Raw genomic sequence first — 27,509 nt, 5'->3', positions numbered from 1 at the left:
GCTATCGCCAATTCAGGTTGCAAGACCGAGCTCGAAGGCCACATCCTGTGGAGACTTGTTGACCTCTCCAGTAATGTGATCATGCCCTTTCATGTGTCATCTACAGATATCTACTATAGAACCCATCCACTTTATTGCTTTTATAGCTCTGCTTGTTTCTACCTGTCATGGTGTTTTCAAACTTTATTTTCCACAATAAGAATAATATTTAATATACTTAGATACAGTTACCCACAAATGCATGTGTGTATGTGTTTTTAACTGAACCAAAAATTTAATGAAAAATATGTTTACTACATGTAATACACTGATATTTTCTTCTATTTCTCTGGGAGAAGAAATATATCATTTTTCTCTGAATCTGCAGTACCTAGCACAATGCCTGGCACACAGTGGAACTCAATAAATGCTATTACATAATACTTTGAAAACACTGACTATCAAAAGATAAATACCTGAAAGTTAAGTAATATCTGAATGGTTGTGTCCTGAGTGACATGCCAAGGTGCCCTTCTAAATTTACTCTGTTCTGAAGAACAAAACTGAATATGTGTCTAGAGCTTGATCTCTTAACAATACTTCTTATGTTTAGTTTGGCAATCTCTTAAACTTCTCTATAAATTTTCATTAGATTAAGGGACATTTCAAGTATCGAGGCTGACAGCAGCGGGGCACAATGAACATCATTACAGTATGTGCTACCTACCCTTTCATACCTAGAAGGCCAACATGTTCTTTCCCAAAGAAGAAAGATTAATGCTTTTCCAAAGGGAGATTAGGAAAAAAATTGTAGATGCTGCTTGTTCTTAGCAGGAGGAAAAACACACACATACCAGTTAAGGAGCCAGGCAGTTGGTAAGTCGCCTCAGGTAGAATGATCTTTATATAGAGGTCAGAATTAGCTCCGGTTATAGGGCAACCTCTGGCATAACCATATTGCACCCCCCAAAACACCACATGCTGTTTTAATTATGAAGACATCTGGAAATCATATTCCAGGTTGTGTTAACTTTTAGAAAGATCACCTACAAGTTGTTCAAAAGTGATAAATTCTGAAGCATGAAAATCAAAGCAGGGAATTGGGAAAGAAAATAGGTAATTTTTGCCTCTGGATCAGAAAAGGTTCCCAGTGCTAATATGCTCAAGCCCACAAACCTAGCTGATAGTAAGCCTTTCTGCTGCTTTAACCTGGATCAAAGCTGCAGGGCACAGCTGCTTCACATCCTAGTAATCTGTGCGGACTGCACCTTGTTGGCACAGTATATTCTTAAAGGGTATATTTATTGCTATGTAAGAGTCTGGGAATTTTAGTTTTCATTTTACTTTTTTGTGTAGGTCAGACTTAAACACTATAATTTTGGGTCAATTATGAGAAAAACAAACATAAGTTGAGATCCACTGTGTAAGGCTGATTAGTTTTGCAAATGGTAGTTGGTACAATATCCACAGCTGGTGTCTACCTTAAATGCTTTTCTAAGAATGAAAAAGTACCTTAATGTCTACTTCATTCATGTTTTGTTGGCTTAATGTTTTTGTTCTGCTTCATGCATGTCTTATGCTTCTCTAGTTCTGGTATTCTTCCTGAGTTAATCAATTTTGATATATAGAAATCAGTATCTGGATGAAATCCAGATACAAATGAATGCACCTACCATTTATGCTTCTTATTCCCTGTACCTTTTTCCCCATTCTCCACCTGCCTCCTCCCCACTGGTAATTCTCCATGTGATCTCCATTTCCGTGCTTCTGTTCCTATTATAGCTGTTTACTTGGTTTGTTGTTTTTGTTTTTTTTAGGTTCAGTTGTTGAGAGCTGTGAGTTTGTTAACATTTTACCCTTCATAGTTTTGATCTTCTTCTTTTTCATAGATAAGTCCCTTTAACATTTCATATAGTAAGGGCTTGGTGATGATGAACTCCTTGAACTTGACCTTATCTGGGAAGCACTTTATCTGCCCTTCCATTCTAAATGATAGCTTTGCTGGACACAGTAATCTTGGATGTAGGTCCATGCCTTTCTTGACTTCAGATAGTTTCTTTCCAGCCCCTTATTCCCTGTAAGGTTTCTTTGGAGAAATCAGCTGATAGCCTCATGGAAACTCCTTAGTAGGTAACGATCTCCTTTTTTTCTTGCTGCTTTTAATATTCTCTTTTTATCTTTAATCTTGGGTAATGTAATTATGGTGTGCCTTGGTGTGTACTTCCTTGTATCCAACTTCTTTGGGACTCTCTGAGCTTCCTTAACTTCTTGGAAGTCTACTTCTTTTGCTAAACTGGGGAAGTTCTTCATTATTTTTTTCAAATAAGTTTTCCCTTTCTTGCTCTTCTTCTTCTCCTTCTGGCACCCCTATGATTCAGATGTTGGAATGTTTAAAGTTGTCCCAGAGGTTCCTAAGCCTCTCCTCAGTTTTTTGAATTCATGTTTCTTCGTTTTGTTCTAGCTGAATGTTTATTTCTTCCTTCTGCTCCAAACTGTTGATTTGAGTCCTGATTTCCTTCCCATTACTGTTCGTTCCCTGTACATTTTCCCTGTACATTTCACTTTGCATAGCCTTCAATTTTTCCTTGATTTTGTGACCATACTCATCCATTTCTGTGAGCATCCTGATCACCAGTGTTTTGAACTGTGCATCTGATAGGTTGGCTATCTCTTCATACTTAGTTATTTTTCTGGAACTTTGATCTGTGGAGGTTAAGAATAGTATGGGAAATGGAGAAACCAAACAACTTGTATGTATAAGCCATGGACATGAACTAAGGTGGGGGAATGATGGTGGGAGGGGTTGTACAGGTTGGAGGGGAATATAGGGGAGAAAAAATGGGACAACTGTAGTAGCATAATCAATAAAATACATTTTAAAAATGAATGCTAACTAAATGTTATGCTGATGATGTCAAGAACCCATCAGTAATATTAGGCTCCTTAAAGCAATGTGGTAGACCTGCAGGGTGATGGATAGATAAGTCTGGCTGTCTGGTTTCAGCCAGACTCTAAATTAACAGTGATACGATTACTTGTATGCACATGTACATTACCCATTGCACAATATGCACAAGTGGTTGCTGTGCATCAGGTTCTGGATGTAAGCACTGAGGATATATGAAGTCTGTCCAGAAAGTATCCAGCCATGTAATATGAAAAATAGAGACATTTATTGAAGAAGATACAAGAAACATTCTACACAGGGCAATGATGATGCCCCAGTCCCTTTCAAAGTAGACATCTTGGGAGCTCACATAGTTTCTAATTGCCATCAGGTGCCTAGTCATATTTTCCTGAATCTCATCAATAGTCTGAAATCTCTTCCCTTTCAAAAGTGATTTTAGTTTTGGGAAAATCCAGATGTTGCAGGGTGCCAAATGTAGGCTGTAGGGGGGCCAAGTAACTTGAGTGAGTTGGTGTTTTGTCAAAGTCTGCACAAGACGTGATGCATGAGTGGGTACACTGTCATGATGAAGCTGTCAATCACCAGTAGCTATTGGTAGTTGCCCATGGCTGCAGCTGTTTTTGTTGTGTTGCATCTCTCAGTTGACGAAGAATATTCAGGTAGTACTCCTTAATAATTGTTTGGCCTGGAGGGGTGTACTCATGATGGACAACACCTTCCCAATCAAAAAACACATTTAACATGGTTTTAATCTTGCTGCGACTTTGCCACACCTTCTTCAGGTGTGGAGAACCAAAAAACTTCCATTTGGATGACAGGGCCCTTGTTTCCAGATCATAGCAGTAGATGTACCATTTTTCTCCAGTTATGTCCTTCTTTAAGAAATCTGGTTCATTGGTAGAGGTTTGAGTCAAGTCATGAGCAACTGTAGTCCTGCTCTGGTAGCAGAAGCCACAGAATGAATTTTGCCAGGATATATTTCATGCCAAGATCCTGTATCAACATCTTGGACACAGTAGTTTTTGGAATCCCCAGATTGACTTCTAGTTCTCCCACTGTGAGTGGCCAATCTTTGTTGATTGCAGCCCATACACATTCATTACTCTCAGGTGTTCTGCTTGTTGCAGGCCTTCCAGAACATGCATCACTTTCAGCAGATTCTCAATCATCTTTGAAGCATTTGTACCACACTTTCATTTGTACTGCACCATTGCATTGTCCTTGAAAGCCTCCTGAATCATCTGAGTAGTTTCCGTGGAGGAATGTTCAAGCTTAACACAAAATCTGAGGCAGATTAATTGCTTTACTTGCTCAGTCATTTTGAATGCAACAGCCACATAGTACACATGTTCACTCAATAGTGTCTACTGCCCTCACTGACTAGTATGGCATCATTATTCACACATACACATTCCAGTCCACTCTCCTTGGTTGCCAGGTTAAATATATGCTGCATAAACTGTTCTCATATATTAGCAATGGCTGGAATTTTTCTGGACGGATCTTGTATTATAGAGCAAAGCACTCTGCCCTCAAGCAACTTAAATTCAGTGAAGAGGCAAACAACTACTTATGCAACTAATAATATAATGGGGAAGAATAAGAACTATGGAGAAAATGTATATAAGCATAAATGAGGACCTTACCTCATTCTGCATATGCTTAGAGTTGTAAAATAGCTTTCAGACTATATGGCCCTGACTGGGGTGGCTCAGTGGGTTGGGCATTGTACCACAAACTGAAAGGTCACAGGTTTGCTTCCCAGTCAGGGCACATGCCTGGATTGTGGGACAGGTCCCCAGTTGGGGGTGTGTGAAAGGCAGCTGATCAATGTTTTCTCTCTCACATCGAAGTTTCTCTTCCTCTTTCTCCCTCCTTTTCCCTCTCTCTAAAAATAAATAAACAAAATCTTAAAAAACTATTTGATGAGAGTGAAGTATTATCACCTTTTTTAGATGCGATAATAGTATTGTGTCTGTGTATTTCTTAGAGTCCTTATCTTTCAGAGATAACACTTTGAAATATTTATGGTGAAAAGATGGACATCTTAGATTAGCTTAAAACAATTTAAGAGTGGGGACTGAAAGTAAAGCCAGATTTTTCTTTTTGAAGATAGGGGGACAGGTCCATAGGGTTCATTTTACAGGGTGGAGCAAAAGTAGGTTTACAGTTATTCATATGAAAAATAATACAATAATTTAAAAAGTAATAACACAAAAATAAACTGTGTTTCATGTACTCAAACTGTAAACGTAATTTTGTCCCACCCTGTATGTTTTCTATCTACTTTTGTTTATTTTTGAAATGTTCCATAATAAAAAATTATTAAAAAATCTTTAACAGTACCAAATTGAATACTCATCAAATGGGAGAATTTACTACATGAAAGGAAAAAGCAACATTTTTCTCTCTGTATTGTGCTATGCCTTGTCTTTCTCAGGATCTCCATGTGTTTTTATTTCTTCCCCTCCATTCTCATAACTTTGTCTACCTCATCCGTCTTTCAACCACTTCATGCTATTCTCTTGTACTGGGGCTTAGATTCTTTGCCCCATCATTTCATAGAGGTGGATGGTTCTTTCATTTACTCCTTTCCCACTTTCTCTCTGTCCTCTCCTACATGCACTAAATTCAATTGCATTGTCGTCACAGATGCTCCTTGACTTCTTTCACCCATGGGGCAATGGTCCTAATAGAAGCAGGTTCCTTAATTTTATTATGGAAATCAGAGCAGGGGCTGTATACATAAGCCCAAACACTACTAAAAGCCCTTTCTACCTCCTGTGATCTACTCATGTGTCAGAGCATCTGTCCATCTGTTCACTTATTCAAAAATTGAGACTGGATATTTACTTGTGAGCTTCTGAGTGTGGCAAAAGTAGAAACTCATTAGTCAGGGAGAGGAGAATGACACATATCTTAATTGTTTGGTTATTTTCTTAAATGGATATTGGTTTTATAAAATGTAGAGTGATATTTTAATTCTAACAAGCCCTTTCATTAAAGAATTCCTCCCACTTTTTTTTTTTTGAGAAGTTTAAATTACTTGCATTCCTAACATAGTTATCTGTCCTCATAACCTCTCTGAGAAGCAGGGAGGGGGAGTCATCTATTTCCAGAAAAGCAAATTCAGGCACAGTGAGGGAGATAATTGCTCAAGGTCACCAGGGAAGCCAGCAGAAGGGCTGAGGGCAAGATGTTTGCCTATGTACCTGCTGAGTACATGAGAGTCCTAAGGCTTGCAGGCTTTCCTGTGGGCGTGGCTGGAGGAACCTGCAGTTTGTCCCCATTGTTCAGTTCTGTTTACTTGCAGGATGTGTAAGCACAGCATGTAATGTAATACCAGATGTTCTCTGTGGGAGGAATTTCATAAATCACATACACTTGAGCATGCCTTTTTTGGACTGCTCCTTTCATCGAGCACAAACATAAATCTGTCCCTCAAACCACTGTTGATTCCCCCTGTCCTAAAGGAGACATTGCTGCTCCTTTGGCATTTCTCACTTTTACCTGAAGAGCATATGTGGGTGTTTAGTGAAAGCGTCATGTGGCTTATTTTTTTAGATGGTTTGAATCAAAGTGGCCCAGAATGATGTGGAATTGTCTGAAATCCACAGGTCTTCGGCCTGATTTCAAGGCCTCTACCCACTGACGGAGCCTCCCTGTCATTCCCCACTATCCCCAGCTGGTGCTTTTAATCCAGAGAAGCAAACTGGCTCCCTCTGCTATAGATACTGTGCTCATCCTACCCTGGTGCCTCCACTCATTTGGTTTTCCCTCCCTGGAATATCCTAATCCTGGCTGAGCTCCCATCACATCACTTACCTTGTCCTTCTGCACACTGTCAGAGGGCAGAGTCTCCATACTACGTGGCCTTAGCATTTAACAGGAATGTATCTGAGTGTGAGTGAGTATGAGAGGGAGGGTGTGTGCATGTATTAGCCCTATCTCCATATAAATCCACAAGATTCCTGAGGGCAGAAAAGAGACCATCACATAGAGTTATCTGAATTCCCTGTGTGGCCTAGGAACAGGTATGGATGCAGTGATTTGAACTTTAATTTCTCTTAAGAGAAGAATCTCTAGTTTCATTTTCTAATGTCCTCAATTCCATTTTCTACACAGCCAGATGTAATCAACACTTAAAAGAGCCTGAGCAGAAAGAATGGGGAATTATGCTTACTTGGCTGTGTCCACTAGGAATGGGGAGGCTACAGATTTCAGTTTGTGGTCCAAGTTGCTTCATGAGATGGAGAGCCCACATATCTGGGTCTATTTGAGGTCCACTGTGACATTTCACCACAGCGGCCAGCACTGCTCTGAAGGCAGGGTGGACCACTCACCTCTGTTGAAACGCTTTCTGGCCCATCTCTCTTGCAGCTCTCTTCACCTCCTCAGGAATGGCATCTTTCTCAGCCTCAGATACCTGGTACACTGTGTGGCCTGCATCCAGCCGGTAAGGACCTCCTTTGCCACCCAGACCTGCAGTGTCTCTCCCCCCTGGGAGGAAGCCAGGAAAATCCAGGTTGTTACTCTGATCCAGACCACCAAACAAGTCAGATCATGATCAAGGTAGTCCCATCAAACATATGAATTGTACTTAACTAAAAATTAAATATTCAAATGTCCTTCTTCTGGAAACAAAGAGTATCCACTGTTTAGGATGCTTTTCTGTTTTCTCCATCCAGCTAGATCTTATCTTTATTTCAAAGCTCAGTCCAAATTCCATGACTTGTCATCTTATGACTGCCTCACAAGGATTGATATTTCTGTGTACTGCCTGTTAACCTTTAAAATTCATTTTTCTTTTCCCACCAACTATATGATGGATGGGATTGTATTTTATATATCTTTGTACTTCTGTGCCTATAAGAATGGTTTGAACATAAAAAATACTTAGTAAATATTTGTTAATTAAATAAAAAACACTTCTCTTCCCTCACATTACTTTAGTTTTCCTTGAAATAAGAAAAAGATAGCTAGGCTGTGGCTACTATTTCATCTGCATTGCAAATGATAAAAATGATGCATGGTTAAGAGACCTGCTTACAACCTGATATCAGTGGCATAGCCAAGATTGGAAACCAATTATTATACCAACTTTGAGTTTTAGCTTAGAATATTATATCACAGATAAACACTGCCAGCTTCAGAGCAGTTTTCCAATATGGAACCAAGTTCACAAGCTTATAAATGTGCATTACATAATATAAAAACTGTTTATGATGCAAATATACATGAAATGTCTAGAAGACTAGGTAGGTAATGTTATAAGAAGTGGTGAGAACTTTGGCTAATGAGGACTTGCTTTGTCTAAATACACTCAAATTCAAATTATTTTAAAACACTAAACTGACATAAAGAATACATATATTGGCCAAGATTTGGTCTCTGGGCTACCAGTTTATTACCCCATCTTTATAATAATTAAAATACTATAATCTGGTTTTTGTTCATTCACATACAACTTGGGAACTTAGAAGAGAACCCAATATTGGAGAGGCAGCATAATATAATATAGTATACTAATATTATATAGTATTATATTATATAGTTAAGCCAGATTGATTTAAGCCTGAGTTTGAATCTGGACTCCAATGTAGTAATGATGTATCCTTGAGGGATATTCTTTAACTTCTGTGTCTCAGTCTTCTCATCTGTATAATGGGGTTACTATTATCATTTACTTCATGGAACTGTCATGAGGTTAAAATGCTTTGAATAGTATTTGGCACAAAGTAAGAGCTATAATAAATGACTGATCTTACTAGTATCATTTAGGCAACTTCCAGTCACATAAATGAGGTCATTTCTAAGTTTCATGAAGTAGAAAATTTGAAAGCTTTTAGGCTTTGGTTAAATTATGTTACATTTTTATTTTCTCTGTTGGGGCCTTAATTAGTGTAATGAGTCAAAAGCAAGAACTCAGCATGTACAGCTTTCCTTATCAAAGTCCAGGTAGGTCATTTCCTTTTGGGAAATACCATGAGAACAGTCTATTAATTACAGTACTTTTACCCTTTGGTTTGAGCACATCTTATTTCATTCTTGTTTAGCTATTGGTAGTGGAAAATTCCTTCTTGGGTGTGTGTAATTCCTGGCTCACTCATGGATAACCTATAGGCAGGGGACCAGTTATTGGACAATAATAATGAGCAACAGAGGAGGAAAAGCTGTTTATGTGACCGGACTCCCTTCCTACAGAAGGTTCTCCTTAGGAATGGGTGAGTCATGAATCAGAGCTCTTGGCACTGAACTGACATCATTTTTAAAGAAAAGAACCTACAACTGTTTGGAGGCCCGTGTGAGTGATGGTCAGCATGAGCCACATGGTCCCTTGAGGCAGTCATACTGGTGGAGAGGGCACGAGAAGAGAGTTCTCATAACAACCACACCCAAGAACCTTAATTTTTACTAATTTAATAAAAATGCTTGCTGGAGGTTCTAGACTTCAAGGCATAATCTTGAAGCTAACAGTGAATATCCTAAATCAGTTCAGAGATAAGTAGAGAATAGACCAGGGAGGGGCTCTGGTGATGAAAAAGGAATCAAATGATTTGTTGGGTCAGAGCTCAGTTCCACATAGAGCACAGGCAGCAAACACAAGGCCCGCAGACTGAATCCAGCCCTCCACCTTGCTTTATCTGGCCAGGTACCTTGTTTTACCTGGTGGCAGTGCTGAGCTCCTTGCCCCTTGTTAAGGAGTGGTTACATTGATACAGTCCTAAAATTACATTTGGCCCTTTGACGGCAACCACGAGGTGGATATGGCCCCCAGTGAAAATGAGTTTGACACCTCTGATAAAGAGAAGTCTGTGGAAAAGATTGAGGGACAGGAAAAGAATCTGAAGTGAAGAAGACTTGAAAATGGAAAAGTAAAAACTGTAGGAGGCAAAGGCAGGGTCTTCAGTCCAGGCATATATGTGAGGTAGTAGATTCAAGCTGAATAACAAGCGAGAACCTCCACTTCAGAGCAGTGCATGCACGGGAAACTTCCATGTGGCCAGCTTGTTCCACAGTGCATTCCATATGGACTCAGTCTGGCTGGCTGGACACTAATTTCCAGATCCAAGGACATTTCTAAAAATACCCTTTCTTTAGAGCTGATGCTTGATGAATAAACAGAGTAGGCAAGAAGTCCACAGGCCTATTTGATAGCATATTGTCCCAGCACAGAAACCCATTTCCTCCTGAGGCTCTTGAGGCCAAGAAGCACAGACCGTCCTAAGGGAAGGCGAAGTTCGCAGACCTTGCCAGCACACCTCAGGCTGAGATAAGATCAGACAGTGCGCACACAGTCTGGCCCAGTTCCTGTGGCCTAGCAGATGTGTCTGCTCCAGCTGCCTCGGAGGAAAGAGGAAGATAGCAGTCATGGGAACAATACTCTCGTCAAGCAGCCAAGAGGAAGGAATGGGCCCCAACTATCGGTTCAAACTGCAACCAACTCTCTTATCTCAAACTCCTGCATCCTCATACTTGCTTCTGAGATGTGGAAGGTAGGCACCATTTTTTTCAGTTAGTTAAGAAAGAATTTACTATACATTTCTGGCATGATCCCAAAAGCAGGGAATTTAAAAGAAGGAATTAGCACTTTTAATGGCTACATGCTTTGTGCCAGGTCCTGTGCTCAGTGCTTTACAATCATATTTTTATTTAATCTTCACCACAACCTTGGGAGGCAGTTAACATTATCACCCTTTTACTAATGAATCAGATTGGGAAGAGTTGGAATGGTCTTCTGTCATAGGGTAGCAGAGTCTGTCAGACCCCAAATGGCAGGGTTTTTCTATGTCTTGAAGTCACATTGGGACACAGGCCAAGGGCACAATCCCACTAATGGGGAGGCAGGAAAGACATGCTGGTCCCTGAGGGATGCGGTGCTGTCTACATCAGCTTGTGAAGTCACAGGAACGCCAGGGCTACCAACCTGTTCCGCCAGCCCAAGTATTGCCTCCCACATGGGGCATGTTGTCTGGGTCTTCCTTCCCATGTTTGGGAGAGCTCACATCTTCACCACTGTCTCTGTTGATTGTTATCTGAAAATGAAGAATTGAGATACTATCACTGTCCCATGACCAACACCAGAAACTGCAGGGCAGAGATAATTCTTTCCCCCAAAGTCCTTAAGGTATCCCATAGCTTAGGCCATAGGCACATGGATACTGTTAGTGTCTCACAAAAATGTCATGAGATCTTGTTGGGAGGAGACAAATTGAATATATTTTTAAAAAGAAAAGAAGGTGGACTGGGTTTATAGAACATGTCTTGGGCATTTACACAAGGAGCAATACTCCTATCAGAAATGGGGAAAATGGATCACACCAGACAGCCACTCTCCGGTGGTTTAAAAGGATTACTGCCCAGCTATTCCAGCTGAGTTACAGCAGACATACACTGACCTATTTAATTTTCGAAGAAATCCCACTCTCTGAGAAATGTCATTTTATATAAAATATATGAACTGTCCCCCCCCCGAAAACATCCTATTTTATTTCAGTGGCATGTTATAGACAGACACTAAAAACAGCTTATTTATTTCCTGGACCCATTCCAATTTTGTTATGGTATTTGGTATCTTTCCTAATTCATTTCTATTTTAAAATTAGATTTACTATTTGGCAATGCAAACAGAATAAGCAGCACTTGAGGCTTCCTTTGTGAGAGCCTGTAGCTCATTAATCCCTATTTTCATTCAGCACAGATTCACCAAAAAGACTGATAGCCACACAGAATTCAAATCCCAGTGGGCAGTTCAGTAGACATTACTCTACAATAAAAAGAACATGAAGCAGTTACATTTAACATAACCTCTTAGCCTGTTCCCAAATGTAATGATTTCCAGAGCAGATCAGATCAAATGTTCATTTATTTGTTCAAGTAAGACACAGAAAACTGTGCCACAGGACATAATGCAAAGTGGAGGATAGGTCAGTGCTCTCAAACTGCATACAAAGAGGCAGGGACCTTGCAAGTGGACCTGAAGCATGATGCCAGATCAGTCTCTACAGGCTGGCCCATTCAGTGTTGGGACATGGACTTTTCATTTCATATGTTAAAATTAATAAAGGCATGTAGGTAACATTAAAAGTCTTTGCAAATAAAATAGCTATTAAAAGTGAATTCAACATAACTTACATCATCTTATACCCAGACTAGTTAATTTCAAATTTTCTGACATTATAAAGAGATTTTAATTAACTGAAACTTTCTGTCAATAGCTTTGGCAGCATTAACAGAATTTTTGACATAACTTCAGCATACTTAAAAAAAATTTAGCAGCCAGGGCATGATAATTGATATAAATTCCACACACAAAATCATGCTCTAAAAATGAATGAATATAATTTCTTCTACTTTAAAAAACATTAAACTATGCAGATACCTAGTAACATTTAGAGAATAAATAAACCTTTAAAATACTTTCCCCAAAACATGCCATTACTTTCCAACTGGTGCAGAGGTGATATAAGAGAAAAGCAGTAAATTAAAATGTGTACAGTGATACAAGAATTCTAGACCAGCACTAACCAATAAGATTTTCTGTGTTGATGGAAATATTTACAACTGTTGTATCAAAAATAGTAGCCATTAGCCCAATGTGGCTATTGACTATTTGAGGACCTGAATTTTAAATTTTATTTAATTACATAAAATTTAAATTTAAATACCCATATATGGCTAGTGGCCATCTCAATGGATAGCAAAGCACAAGGACAAGCTTTCCTAAGCCCTGGAAATACTATTTGAAGATTTTTATAGCATCTTGTAGATATTCTGCATGGGAAATTAGAAGAACAAGAAAAATTAAAAATAGGATAGAGTTTTATTATTGCTAATTTAAGAAATCCATCCCCTTCTCTCACTGCCAGAGCAGCAATGCCCTCCCCACAGCCCTGCCACCCCCCCCCCCCCCCCCTCCAGAAGAGCCACCAGCCCCACCATGGAAGAACTGCTATCTCTATCCTCTCCACTACTGTTGGCCCTGCCCCACTGGGCTTACATTTTGGAATACTGTTAGCAGGCTGTGGCCAACCTGGTCCCACAGTGCAGAAAAAGTTACAGGAGGTCCAGGCAAACTATAGGGAAAACTGAGCTGGGGCCAAGAGTCTTGGACAGGGGCCATTTTTCCCTTGAATGACCAACTGCAGACACCATTCCTGTGCAGCGTCCTCCCTTCACACAACCAAATTTTGTTCTGTTTGGGCTTGATGAACTCTGCTGGCTTCTGATGAACTTCTGATGACACCCCAAGACTCTGGCCCACAACAGTGGTCTGAGAGCACTTGGTGACCTTAATGAACCTGACACTGTTGATGAGTGGCCTCAGACCCAGCACTGGCTCTGAGTTTGAATCTGTATCACTACCTGATGAGTCACTGAGAACCTACCTCACACAACTTGCAGACCACCAGAGGCTCTTTCAGTGACTAAGCCTAATAGGCAACTACCAGGTGAAGGAAGATGTCAAGTAGCCTTGGGCGTTTTGCTGACCTACCCCTGGGCTCAGTGCTGGTGGAAACAAGCCTTGGTGCACAGCTTGGTCCCTCCCATGCACACCCAGGCCCAACAAAGGCAGCCACAAACTGTGGATTACTTTGTAGCTCAAAACAGGTAGCTCAGGGCTGGCCATCAGGCAGCATCTAACCATGGTAGCCCCCAATACAACACAGCCAATGGTAGGATTCAGATCTCATCAGAGCACGACCTAATTAGGTCCACAAGAGGCGCACTCAAAGAAAGATCTTGGCAGGCACAAGGCTCTGTTGGGGCAAATTCTGTTTTGTGGGGTCAGCTGCTACACACTGTTCATACATTGCAGTGGGAGAGGATCCTAATGGCCAGCTGGAGGGTAAATGCCACCCACAAACAAACAAATAACAATTAAGTTCAATAGGAGGGCTCATATACCTAACACAAAGGACATTCCTTAAGCAACTAGCTCAGGTGATCAAGGAGACTGTGCCATTGAGCTCCACAAAACACCTACTACATAAGGCTACCCAATCAAGACTGCCTAATACACAGAAATAAATACAGAGAGATAGCCAGATAGACAAATAGGCATGCCCTAAATGAAAAAACAGGAGAAATCCCAAGAAAAAGAATGAAATGAAATAGAGGCAAGCAAGCTACCAGATACAGAGTTCAAGACAATGGTTATAAGGATGCCAAAGGAATTTAGTGAAAACTTTCAACAAAGAGATATCAAGCATAAAAGAAGACATAGAAGCCATAAGAAAAAAATCAGGCAGAAATGAAGAATACAATATGTAAACATACAGGAAGGAATCAGTATCAGGTTAGATAAAGCAGAGCATCAAATCAGCAATTTGTAAGACAAGGTAGCAGAAAATACCCAATCAGAGCAGCAATTAAATAAATAAGTAAATAAATATGAGGACAGTTTAATGTACCTCTGGGACATCAAGTATAACAACATGTGCATCATAGGGGTCCAAAAGGAAAAGAGAGAGAGCAAGGATCAAGAACCTATTTGAAGAAATAATGGCTATACAATTCCTTAACCTGGTGAAGAAAAAAGACACACATATCCAGGAAGCACAGAGAGTACCAAACAAGATGAACCCAAAGAGACCCACACCAAGATATATAATTAAAATGGCAAAGTTTAAAGACAAAGAAAGAATCTTAAAAGCAACAAGAGAAAGTTAGTTACCTGCAAAGGAGCTCCCATAAGACTGTCAGCTGATTTCTCAACAGAAACATTTCAGGCCAGAAATAATTGGCATAAAATACGCAAAGTGATGAAAAGCAAGGGCCAAACCAAGATTACTCTACCAAGCAAGACTATCATTTATAATTGAAGGCAAAAATGATCCAAGATGGTGGAGGAGTAAGTGGGAACTGAATTAACCTTCTCCCAGGACAAATCTGGAATTACAACTAAACTGTAGAGAAATTATCTTAAATAACCAACCGAACACTGCCTGGAGAGAAGCCTAATAACAATGGACAGACAGAAAAAGAATTTCACCACAACATGACTGAGGGAGCATGGAGAAGATGCAAGAGGGCTGGCTGGGCGGGCTGCCATGGGTGGCAGCTGAAGTGGGGGAGGGATATAACTCCAGTAAACATTTACACACCCAATGTAAGAGTACCTAAGTATGTAAAGTAAATATTGGTGGACATAAAAGGAGAGATCAACAGAAACACAGTCATAGTTGGAGATTTTAGCACTCCATTAACTTTAATGGATAAATCTTCCAGGCAGAAAATCAACAAAAAGACAATGGCCTTAACAACATAGTAGATTAAATGGATTTAATTGCTCTTCCGATCATTTCACCCAAAAGCAGCAGAATATACATACATTTCAAGCGCATGTGGAGCATTTTCTGGGATAGACCTCATGCTAGGACACAAAGCAAGTGTCAATAAATTTAAGAAGACTGAAATCACATCAAGCAAAGTCTCTAACCACAATGCTATGAGACTAGAAATCAATCAATTAACCAGACTAGGAATACTGAAAAGCACACAAAGACATTAATCTAAATAACATGTTATTAAACAATGGATGAGAGAATAATAAGATCAAGGAAGAAATCAGAAGGTACTTTGGAACAAAATAAAATAAGGACACAACAATCCAAAATCTGTGGGACACTGGGAAAGCAATGTTAAGGGGGACATTCATAGCATTACAGGCCTATCTTGAAAAGCAAAAAGCTCAAATGAACAATATAACTTCACACTTAAAGAAACTTGAAAAGGAACAACAAAGGCCAAAGTGAGGAGAAAGAAGGAAGTAAAGATCAAAGCAGAAATGAAATGGAGTCTAAAAAAATACAAAAGGTCAAGAAATCCAAGAGTTGGTTTTAAAAAAATAGCAAGACTGACAATCTTTAACCAGACTCATTAAGAGAAAAGGAGAAAGGACCCAAATAAATAAAATCAGAAATGAAAGAGGATTAATAACAACTGACACCCAAGAAGTACAAAGAGTTATAAGAAAATATTATGAACAGTTACATGGCAAGAAACTGGAAAACCTGGATGAAATGGATAAATTCCTAAAAACATAAAATCTTCCAAAAATAAATCAGGAAGAATCATAGGATCTGAATAGGCAGATTACACCTAGTGAAATTGAAGCAGTAATCAAAAAACTCTCAACAAACAAAAATCCTGGACTACATTGCTTCACAGGTGAATTTTACCAAACATTCCAAGAAGAACTAACACCTCCCCTTCTCAAACTATTTCATAAAATTCAAGAGAAGAGAAGGCTCCCAAACTCATTTTGTGAGGCCAACATTATCCTAATTCCAAAATAAGATAGAGACATGACTAAGAAAGAAAATTATAGGCCAATATCACTGATGAACATAGATATTAAATCCTCAACAAAATATTAGCAAACCAAATACAGCAATACATCAAAAAGATCATAAACCATGATCAAGTAGAACTTATTCCAGAAATGCAAGGCTGGTACAATATTTACAAATCAATAAATGTGATTCACCACATAAACAAAATGAAGGATATAACCACATGGTTATATCAACAGATGAGAAAAAAGCTTTTGACAAAATCCAGCACCCATTTATGATAAAAGCATAAAAAAACTCTCAGTAAAGTAGGAATAGAGAGAATATACCTAAATGTAATAAAGGCCATATATGACAAACCTACTTCCAGCATTATATTCAAGAGGCAAAAACTGCAAGTGTTCCCCTTAAGATCAGGAACAAGACAGGGATGTCTGTTTTCACCCTTTTTATTCAACACAGTTCTGGAAGTCCTAGTCACAGCATTCAGACAAGAAGACATATAAGGCACTTAAATTGGAAAGGAAGAAGTAAAAATGTTTTTACCTGTGGATGACATGATACTATACATAGAGAATCCCAAGGATTCCACCAAGAACCTACTAGAATGGATAAATGTATTTAGTAAAGTAGCAGGATACAAATTAATATTTGGAAATCAGTTGCATTTTTATATGCCAATAACAAACTAACAGAAAGCAAAACTAAGAAAATCCCATTCACAATTTCTTACAAAAAAAAAGAAAAAAAAGAAATACCTAGGAATTAACCTAACCAAGGATGTAAAAGACCTGTACTCAGAAAATTGTAAGACACTGAAGAAAGAAATTGAAGAAGATACAAATAAGTGGAAGCACATACCAAATTCATGGATAGGAAGAATTAACATCATTAAAATGTCCATACTACCCAAAGCAATCTATAGATTCAATGCAATTCCTATCAGGATTCCAATGATGTATTTCACAGAACTAGAACAAATATTTCAAAAACGTATGTGGAACCACAAAAGCACCCACATAGCAACAGTGATCTGGAGAAAGAAGAACAAAGTTGGAGGATTCACACTATCTACAAGGCCACAGTAATCAAAACAGCCTGTCATAAAAACAGACAACATGGATCAATGCAACGGAGAGCCCAGAAATAAACACACATTTTTATAATCAATTAATATTTGACAGAAGAAGTAAACACATCAAATGGGCTAAAGACAGTTTATTCAATAAATGGTATTGGGAAAATGGGACAGATATATGCAGAAAAATGAAACTATACCTTCTTACATCACACACAAGAATATATTGAAAATAGATCAAAGACTTAAATGTTAGATCCAAAACTATAAAAACCTTAGAAGAAAATATAGGCAGCAAAATCTTAGACACTGCTTATGGAAATATTTTATCAGATGTATCTTCTCAGGCAAGAGAAACAAGTGAAAAAATTAACAAATGGAACTTCATCAAAATAAAAAGTTTTTGCATAGCAAAGGAAATCATCACCAAAATAAAAAGACAACCCACAGAATGGGAGAACATATTCAACACCAAAAAAACAAACAACCCATTTAAAAAATTGGCAAAGGACCTGAATAGACACTTCTCCAAAGAGGACAAACAGATAGCCAATAGACATATAAAAAGATGCTCAATGTCACTAATCATCAAAGATATGCAAATCAAAACCATGATGAGATACCATCTCACACCTGTAAAAATGGCTATCATAAATTAAAAAATAAGCACTGGCAAAGATACAGAGAAAGGGGAACCCTTTTGCACTGCTGGTGGGAATGCAGACTGGTACAGCTACTGTAAAAAGCAATATGGGGATAAGCTCAAAAAATTAAAAATGGATCTGACTGATCCCAATTCTGGTAATATATCTGAAGGAACCCAAAACACTAATTCAAAAGAACATAAGCACCCCTATATTCATTGCAGCATTATTTACAATCACCAAGATATGGAAGCAGCCCAAGTATTCATCAATACACGAGTGGATAAAAAAAACCATAGGGTATTTACACAATAGAATTCTACTTGGCTATAAAAAACAAGAATATTTTACCCTTTGCAACAGTATGGATGGACCTGGAGAATATAATGCTAAGTGATATAAGTCAGTCAGAGAAAGGCAAATACCATATGATTTCACTCATATGTGGCATCTAATGAACAAACTGAACTAACAACCAAAGGAAAGAAAGTTTCCTAGAGAACAGCTGACAGCTAGTTGGGAGGTTAGGGAGCAATTGAGCCAAAAGGAAAAAGGACTCATAGACACAGACAACAGTGTGGTGACTGCTGGGGCAAGGAGGGTATAAGGGGACTGAATAGTAATGGGAAAAATATATAATTAAGGTTAAATAAAGAATAAAAAAACTGAAAGCGAAATAAAGAGATTTGCAGACATGGAAAAGCTAAAAAGTTCATTATCACCAAGCTAGTATTACAATAAATATTAAAATGTTTTAAGAAGAAAAGAGAAGAACATAGTTGAAAAGAATAAAATGGCTATAGATACTTACCTATCAATAATTACCTTAAATGACAATGGATTAAGTGTTCCAATAAAAAGACACAGGGGAGCTGAATAGATAAGAAAACAAGACTTAAATATAGGCAAGAAATCCACTACATAATGAAGGTATATAGATGGAAAATATAGATATAAAAAAGGTATTCATATGCAAACAGATATGAAAAAAAGCTGAGCTAGCAATACATATATGAGAAAAATAGACTTTCAAACAAAGGCTACAATGAAAGGAAGGACAAATAATGATAAAGGGATCAATTCGACAAGAAGATAACCTGTATAAAAAATTATGCACCCAATAAAAGAGCACTAAATATATAAATAAAATCAATGGACATAAAAAGAGAGAATGACAGTAATACAGTCATAGTATGGGATTTTAACACCCCATTGACATCAATGGATAAAACTTTAAGACAAAAAATCAACAAGGCATCAGCAGCCTAAAATGACATGCTAGGCTTCATGTATTCAACTGATATCTTTAGGTCATTTCACTCCTAATCAGCAGAATAAACATTACTTCCAAATGCACATGGTATACTTTCTAGGACAGACCACCTGTCCCGACACAAAAGAGTCTCTATTAAATTTAAGAAGATTGAAATCATATCACACAAACATGTTCCCTGACCACAATGATATGATGCTAGAAATCAATTACAAGAAAAAACACCAACAAACACACAAATTCATGGAGGCTAAATAACATGTTATTAAACAATGAATGGGCTAACAATGAGATCAAGAAAGAAATCAAAAGTTACCTTGAGATGAATGAAAATGAAAATGTAACAACACAAAATCTGAGACATGGCAAAAACAGTCCCATGAGGGAAATGCATAGCAATACAGGCCTACATCAAGAAGCAAGAAAAATCCCAAATAAACAATTTAGCTGTATACCTAAAGAACTGAGAAAAAGAACACAAAGCCCAAAGTGAACAGAAGAAAGAAAATAATAAAGAACAGAGTGCAAATAAATGATACTGAGTCTCAAAAACATATATATAGATATATACACACACACAAACCCAAGAACTGGTTCTTTGCAAAGATAAGCAAGATCGATAAACCTTTAACCAAAATGATCAAGATAAAAAGAGAGAGGACCCAAATCAATAAAATCAGAAATGAAAGAGGAGAACTAACAATGGACACTAGAGAAATGCAAAGGACTATAAGAAAATATTACAAATAACTATATGCCAACGACTTGTATAATCTGGAAGAAATGGATAAATTTCTAGAAACATATAATCTTCTAAAACTAAATAAAGAAGAAACAGAAAATCTGAACAGACTGATTACAACTAGTAATATTGAAGTAGTAATCAAAAAACCAGCAGCAAACAGAAGTCCTGGACCAAATGGCTTCACAGGTGAATTTTTCTGAACATTCAAAAAACTAACACCTATCCCTTCTTTTTTTAAAAATATATTTTGTTGATTATGCCATTACAGTTGTTCTATTCCTCCCCTTCATTCCTCTCCACCCTGCACACACCCTCCTCCACCATTCCCCCCCCCTTTAGTTTATGACCATGTGTCTCAAGTTCTTTAGATTCTATATTTCCCATACTATTCTTGCCCTCCCCCTGTCTATTTTCTACCTACCATCTATGCTACTTATTTTCTGTACCTCCTCCCCCCTTCTCCTTCTCCCACTCCCCTATTGCTAACCCTCCATGTGATCTTCATTTCTATGGTTGCACTCCTGATCTAGCTGTCCTCTTAGTTTGCTTTTGTTTTAGATGTGGTTGTTAATAACTGTGAGTTTGCTGTCCTTTCACTGTTCATCTTTTTTATCTTCTTTTTTTTAGGTAAGTCCCTTTAACATTTCATATAATAAGGGCTTGGTGATGATGAACTCCTTGAATTTGATCTTATCTGAGAAGCACTTTATCTGCCCTTCCATTCTAAATGAAAGCTTTGCTGGATAGATCAATCTTGGTTGTAGGTCTTTGGATTTCGTGACTTGGAATACTTCTTTCCAGCCCCTTCTTGCCTGTAAGGTCTCTTTTGAGAAATCTGCTGACAGTCTGATGGGAACTCCTTTGTAGGTGACTGTCCCCTTATCTCTTGCTGCTTCTAGGATTCTCTCCTTCATTTTAATCTTGGCTAATATAATGATGATGTGCCTTGGTGTGTTCCTTCTTGGGTCCAACTTCTTTGGGACTCTCTGAGCTTCCTGGATTTCCTGGAAGTCTATTTCCTTTGCCAGATTGGGGAAATTCTCCTTTATTATTTGTTCAAATAAGTTTTTCACTTGTTGCTCTTCCTCTTCCCCTTCTGGTACCCCTATAATTCTGATGTTGGAAAGTTTAAAGATGTCCTGAAGGTTCCTAAGCCTCTCCTCATTTTTTTGAATTCTTGTTTCTTCATCCTTTTCTGTTTGGTCATTTGTTTCCTCTTTCTGGTCAACTACTCTGATCTGAGTCCCAGTTTCATTTCTATTACTATTGGTTTCCTGTGCATTTCCATTCATTTCAATTAGTTTAGCCTTCATATGTTCCTCTAATTTGTGACTAAAATCAACCAGTTCTGTGAGCATCCTGATCACCAGTGTTTTGAACTGTGCATCTGATAAGTTGGCTATCTCTTGGTCGCTTAGAGTTATTGGCTCTGGGGCTTTGAGCTGTTCTTGAGCCATAATGTTTTGCTCTGTTTGCGCCCATTAGGTATGAGGAGCGGAGCCTTAGATGTTCACCAGGGCTGGGCAACCTAGGTTGCTGGTTTGTGACACTGTATGTGGGGGTGGGGTCAGAGAGGGACAATAGCGGTCTCCTCTGCCGCTTCCCGCCACTGGGGCCTGCACGGTCCGTCTCACCGCTGCCTCCTTCACTGGTTTATCTGCGCACAGATGTGTGACCAAAATCAGCCTGCCACCTTGCACCCTCAGTGGGTCCGTCCCCTGCTACTCCACACCTGGGATCTGCCCACTGCCTGCGCGTCCATTCAGTGGTTCTTTCCTGCCCAAGCCCACTCTGCTGCTGGTTCTGCCCCTCTAACCGGTTTGGCTGAATGGTTCGTTGTCAGACTTCCATATAGTTCAATTTCCTGTGGTTTGGCTGCGTTTCTGTTGCTAAAACTTCGTTGTTTTTAAACTTGGTTGTGAGAGAAGGCAGAGTGTTTCCACCTACGCCTCCATCTTGGTGTAAGTCCCTCCCCTATCCTTTCAAACTATTCCAAAAAATTCAAGAGAAGGGCTGATTCCCAAGCTCCTTTTATAAGTCCATCGCTATCCTCATTACAAAACACTGCTAACAAAGAAAATTATAGGCCAATACGCCAGATGTACATAGATGCGAAAATCCTCAACAAAATATTAGCAAAGTGAACCCAGCAATGCATTAAAAATATGATATATAATGAATAAGTAGGATGCATTTTGAAGATGCAAGGTTAGTACAATATTTGTAAATCAATTAATGTGATATACCATATGAACAAAATGAAGGATAAAAATAATATGATTATGTTAATAGATGCAGAAAAACATTTGACAAAATCCAGCACCCATTTATGATAAAAACTCTCAGGAAAGTGGGAATGGAGAGAACATACCTCAACATAATAAAGGTGATATATGACAAACCCATAGCCAACACCATACTCAACTGGGAAAAACTAAAAGCTTTTTCCTTAAGATCAGAAACAGGACAGGGATGTCTACTTTTGCCAGTCATTCAACATAGCACTGGAAGTCCTAGCCACAGTGATCAGAAAAGAAGAAAAGAAAGGCAGCCAAACGGGAATAGAACAAGTAAACCAGTCATTATTTGCAGATGACATGATACTGTATATAGAGAACCCTAAAGATTCTGCCAAAAAACTATTAGAACTGATAAATGAATTCAGTAAAGTAGCAGGATGGAAAATAAATATTCAGAAGTCAGTTGCATTTTTATACACCATTTATGAACTACCAAAAGGGAAACTAAAAACCAACTGCATTTACAATCACATTAAAAAACACCAAGGAATAAATTTAACCAAAGAGGTAAAGGACCTGTACTCAAAAAAGTATAAGATACTAAAGAAAAAAATTAAGATAATACAGATAAATGGAAGCATATACTATGTTCACAGATAAGAAAAATTAAAATCATTAAAATGTCTATACTACCCACAGCAATCTACAGATTCAACACAATTCTTATCAAAATACCAATGCCATATTTTACAGCGCTGGAACAAATAATGCAGCAATTTATATGAAACTGCAAAAACCTGGAACAACCTCAGCAATCTTGAGAAAGAAGAACAAAATTGGAGCAATCACACTACCTGATATCAAACTATACTTCAGGGTCACACAATGGGGCCAAGACAGTCTATTCAACACATGGTGTAGGGAAAATTGGACAGAGATACTTGCAACAAAAATAAAACTAGACCAACTCTTTATACCATTCACAAGAACAAAGAAAAATGAATTAAAGAAATGTAATACTTCAAACCATAAAAATCCTAGAAAAAAACCTAGGTAGTAATATCTGTGACAGTTCTCTTAGCAACATTTTTTTCTGATATATCTCTCCTGGCAAGGGAAACAAAAGAAAAATAAATAAGTGAGACTAGTTTAAACAAAAAAGTTTGCAGAGCAAAGGAAATCATCTACAAATAAAAAGACAACCCCATGAATGAAAGAGTATATTTACAATGATAAATTTGATAAGAGGTTGCTCTCCCAAATTTATAAAGAACTTATACTACATAGCACCCCAAAATTAAGCAATCCAATAAAAAATTGGCAGAGGACCTGAACGGACACATCTCCAGAGAACATACAGATGCCCAATAGACATATGAAAAGATGTTCAATATCACTAATCATCAGAGAAATGCAAACTAAAACCGCAATGAGATATCACCTCACACCTGTCAGAATGGCTATCATCAATAAATCAACAAGCAACAAGTGCTGGTGAGGATGTGGAGAAAAGGGAACCATAGTGTACGGCTGGTGGGAATGCAGACTAGTGCAGCCAATGTGGAAAACAGTATGGAGTTTCCTCAGAAAAATTAAACATAGAAATGCTTTATGACCCAGTGATGCCACTTCTGGGTATTTATCTGAAGAAACCAAAAACACTAATTAAAAATACTATATGCACCCCTATGTTTGCTGCAGCATTATTCACAATAGCTGAGATATGGAAGCAGCCCAAATTTCCATCAATAAACGAGTTGATAAAAATAGCTGTTGTACATACATACAATGGAATATTACAAAAACCATAAAAACAATGAAATATTACCATTTGCAACAGCATGAATGGCCTGGAGGGTATTATGCTCAGTGAAATAAGACAAATATCATATGTTTCACTTATTTGTGGAATCTAAAGAACAAAATAAATGAACAAATAAAACTGAAACAAATTCCTTAACACAGCATACAGACTGATGGTTGCCAGAGAGGAAGAGGTTAGGGGACTGGGTGAAAGAGGTAAAAAATGAAGTACAAATTGGCTGTTACAGAATAGTTATGGGGATGTAAAGTACAGCACAGGGAATATAGTGAATAATATCATGATAAGTATGTATGATGCCAGGTGGGTCCTGGAAATCATGGGGGTAACACTTTATAAAGCATATAATTGTCTAACCACCATTCTGTACACATGAAAGCAATACAAAGTAATACCGAAAGTAAACTGTAATTGAAAAATAAAAAGAAGAAATCTGTATAAATGTTATGATTTCAGTCTGATTTTTTAAATAAACATAATGGAGCTTACTCATTGAGATAGAGTTATTATAAGCTTATATTGTATACATCTATAATAGTAGTGCTGTCATTGCTTAAAACACTTGTGGACTGCTTCTGGAAGGATGTGCAGAATCCATGGTGGATTATTTTTTAATATCTCTAATAGTGGCAATTATGTATTCTTTAAAACTAGATTTTATTTTTACCAAAGAGCCAAAGGATACTTGGAGTTGATTTCTGATATAAACTATTTGCTAATTTGCTATATATGTACCCTTTGGCAAGTCAATTTTCTCTGAGCCTCAACTTTCTTATCAGAAATGAATGGGTTTGAACTCAATGATGTCTACCATCCCACCTAGCGTTGACATGTTCTGACTGACTCAATGATTCCAAATCTGGTAAATAAGGTGATGAAGCTGGAGTTTTAGTCAAAACCAGGTACAATTATGCAATAATGAGATTAGTTTGCTTATGAGAGTTATGACTATTCTATAGGCCAATTCTGAAAGATAAACTACAAAAATAGTCAGAACAGTGGCAGAATTACTGAAATAACTGTTCTGAATACCATTCCTCACTCTGGTCTCTGTGTGTGTGTGTTAAGGTGTACTGTTTAAATAGCAAGTGAAAAACTTCAGAAGAGGTAGAGAAAGCAAGTGTCTGTGTGTCTGGTAACTTTACTTTCATAAAAAATTATTCATCTTCTTTAGACATTTCACACAATCTAGTAATTCTGTTGTAAGAAAATAATAGCTTGTTAAGAACCATTACTAAAAATGATGGCACAAGGCAAAGGAAAAAGGCCCTCAAATTACTCCAGTTCAGTTACCTCCCAAATCATGCTCTTGAAGTCACAGAGATACCTACAATGGGCCAACAGGGAGGCAGAAAACTGGCTGTGAGATTTCTGGGCAGAAAGGAACTAATGTGTGGTTTATCACCGGTGTGTCTTGCCAGGCCATCTGCTGAGAATGGCACTGCTCACACTGCCAAGATGGCAGCCCCACACCAACCCCACCTGGGAGTCTAGAGATTTTTCAAAACTGACAAATTCTTGACAAACACTATCATCAGCCCATACAGATTTATTCCAGAGAAAAACATACCAAAAAATCCAGGGATTTTCACAGGAATATATTTCTCTAAGTGGGTGGGAAGAGCACATCTGCAAAAATATTTTCAAAGCCATTTTAGGGCATCTTTTACATGAAGTGACAATGATTTATGAAAGACACAAGTCGGACCCAGGACAGAAACTGAAACAGATACTAGGCAAGGCCGATCATTTGAGGAAGCTTGTTTCCTGGGGACAGACAGGTGCTACAGAACCACTGGTTAGAGAACTGATGATGAACTGCTGAATGCCCTGAAGTATGTGTTGAGGACTTGGAATGCATTTCCTCATTCCAAGGTGAATGGTTTCACCTAGAAAGAGCTCAAATAAGTCATTTCAATTACTGAAATAGACATTACTGCACTTATTCACTTAAATGGATCACAACTTTCCTCAAACCACAAAATATTGTGAACTGTTACATATTTTGAAGCCAATTGATGCACATGCTGATACCTTGGATGTATTTCTCATAGCTGACACAGTTAGGTAATTACGCCATAGTCCTAAAAATTGCTATCCTCTTTCATATGAATTAAAATGGAAAAAACAGGGACCTTGTAAATTATAACTCATCAAAATGTTGAAGAGTACAGGAACCCAAAGCTAGAACAGGGAAGGGACATGACTCACGAAAAGCCCTGGAATTCTGGGCAAGGCCCATATATTTTAGGCTCCTCCTCAAGCTCATAATCTTTAAAAAACCATCAGTGAAATGATACAGACTACCAGAATACATCCCTGGAAGAAAAGTTAGCCCTTGGAGGCATGACTGTGTGGCACAGCTGATTCCCATTTTCCAGCAGAGATTGGTGCAGCTCAGCAGACCCTCCACAATTGCCTACCCAACACCCACTCCCTCTTTCCTCTTTTAAATGGAAGTCGGAAGAATCATGGTTGGCTGGAATTAAGCAGAGCGATCCCACTCCCCTTTGCCACTGATTGAACTAGGGTAAGGCATGTAACCTGAGATGTAAGAGAAAGTCTGTCAGGAGACTTCAGGAAAGCTTTTCTACCAGGTAAAAGAAGAGCTCTCGCTCCTTTGATGCACCACCCTCCCTCCCCTTCAACACATAGGCACTTGGTGCTTTGGGACACAGTGAGGATGTGATGCCTAGAGCTGTTGTCTCCATCTGTTGACCATGTGGCAACAAAAGAAGGTGGCAGAAGAATGGATAGAGGAGCCTATGTGCCTAATAGCATTGCTGAGCTGCTGAACCAGCTTGGAGTCACTCACCTCTGATCTTCGACATAAGCAAATAATAAATGTCCTTACAGTTTAAGCTAGTTGGTTGGATTTTCTGCTACTTGGAGTCACTTGCATGAGAACTAACTGATTATTGTATTAAATGGTGACTGAGAGGCAGTTGGGCAGATGATATTATCTTGACCTTTTAGAGGATGTCCTACTTCTAACAAGATGTACATCAAGTTTTCTGATATCAAAAGTTGCCATAGTAATATCTGACAGAAATCCTACTTATTACAGTTGCCTACAATTTTCTTGACTAGCAGGCAATTGAATTCATTCATTCATTCATTCATTCTCTTATTCAAACATTTCTGTGCATGTTTATGATACATCTACTATTCATTGAAATACAGATTCACAAAATGGGATCTATGTTTCCAGGAGGATATTGATAAGGGGAACAAAGTCACAGCACAGGGAGATACAGGCCATAATGAAGTACTGAAAACATCTGCCTAAAACATTATTTTCTCAGATTATTATTACTCACAAGTTAGAAATTTCTTTCATAGATACAGTGAAAGTAACATTAATATATCCTTAGGAATGATGGTGTTTCATATGAAGAAAACTGGCTAAAAAGAAAGCTGACCTTCACCCAATTTTCTTTAGTAACATGCAGCTTCTACAATGATAATGCATGACAAAAAACACCTTGTCCATAGGCAGCATCTGTATATTTCATTTTTAAT

General features: G+C 38.2%; 1 protein-coding gene across 3 annotated transcripts in view; it reads right to left on the bottom strand.

Annotated features, from left to right (window-relative positions):
* VWA8 (von Willebrand factor A domain containing 8) overlaps window positions 1-27,509 on the bottom strand; it is a 459,390-nt gene that overhangs the window by 55,715 nt on the left and 376,166 nt on the right. For all 3 annotated transcript variants that reach the window (XM_053665428.1, XM_053665429.1, XM_053665427.1), the window contains 2 exons: window positions 10,815-10,923; window positions 7,231-7,387 (listed from right to left, as the gene is read on the bottom strand). In XM_053665428.1, the coding sequence (XP_053521403.1) occupies window positions 7,231-7,387; window positions 10,815-10,923 (266 nt within the window). The remainder of the gene's footprint in view (window positions 1-7,230; window positions 7,388-10,814; window positions 10,924-27,509) is intronic.

The sequence above is a fragment of the Artibeus jamaicensis genome, unplaced genomic scaffold (genome assembly GCF_021234435.1).
Source record: "Artibeus jamaicensis isolate MK-2021 breed Jamaican fruit bat unplaced genomic scaffold, CSHL_Jam_final contig_414, whole genome shotgun sequence".
NCBI classification, from domain to species: Eukaryota; Metazoa; Chordata; class Mammalia; order Chiroptera; family Phyllostomidae; genus Artibeus; species Artibeus jamaicensis.
The sequence above is the reverse complement of the archived record's forward strand: the minus strand, read 5'-3'. Positions and strand labels throughout refer to the sequence as shown.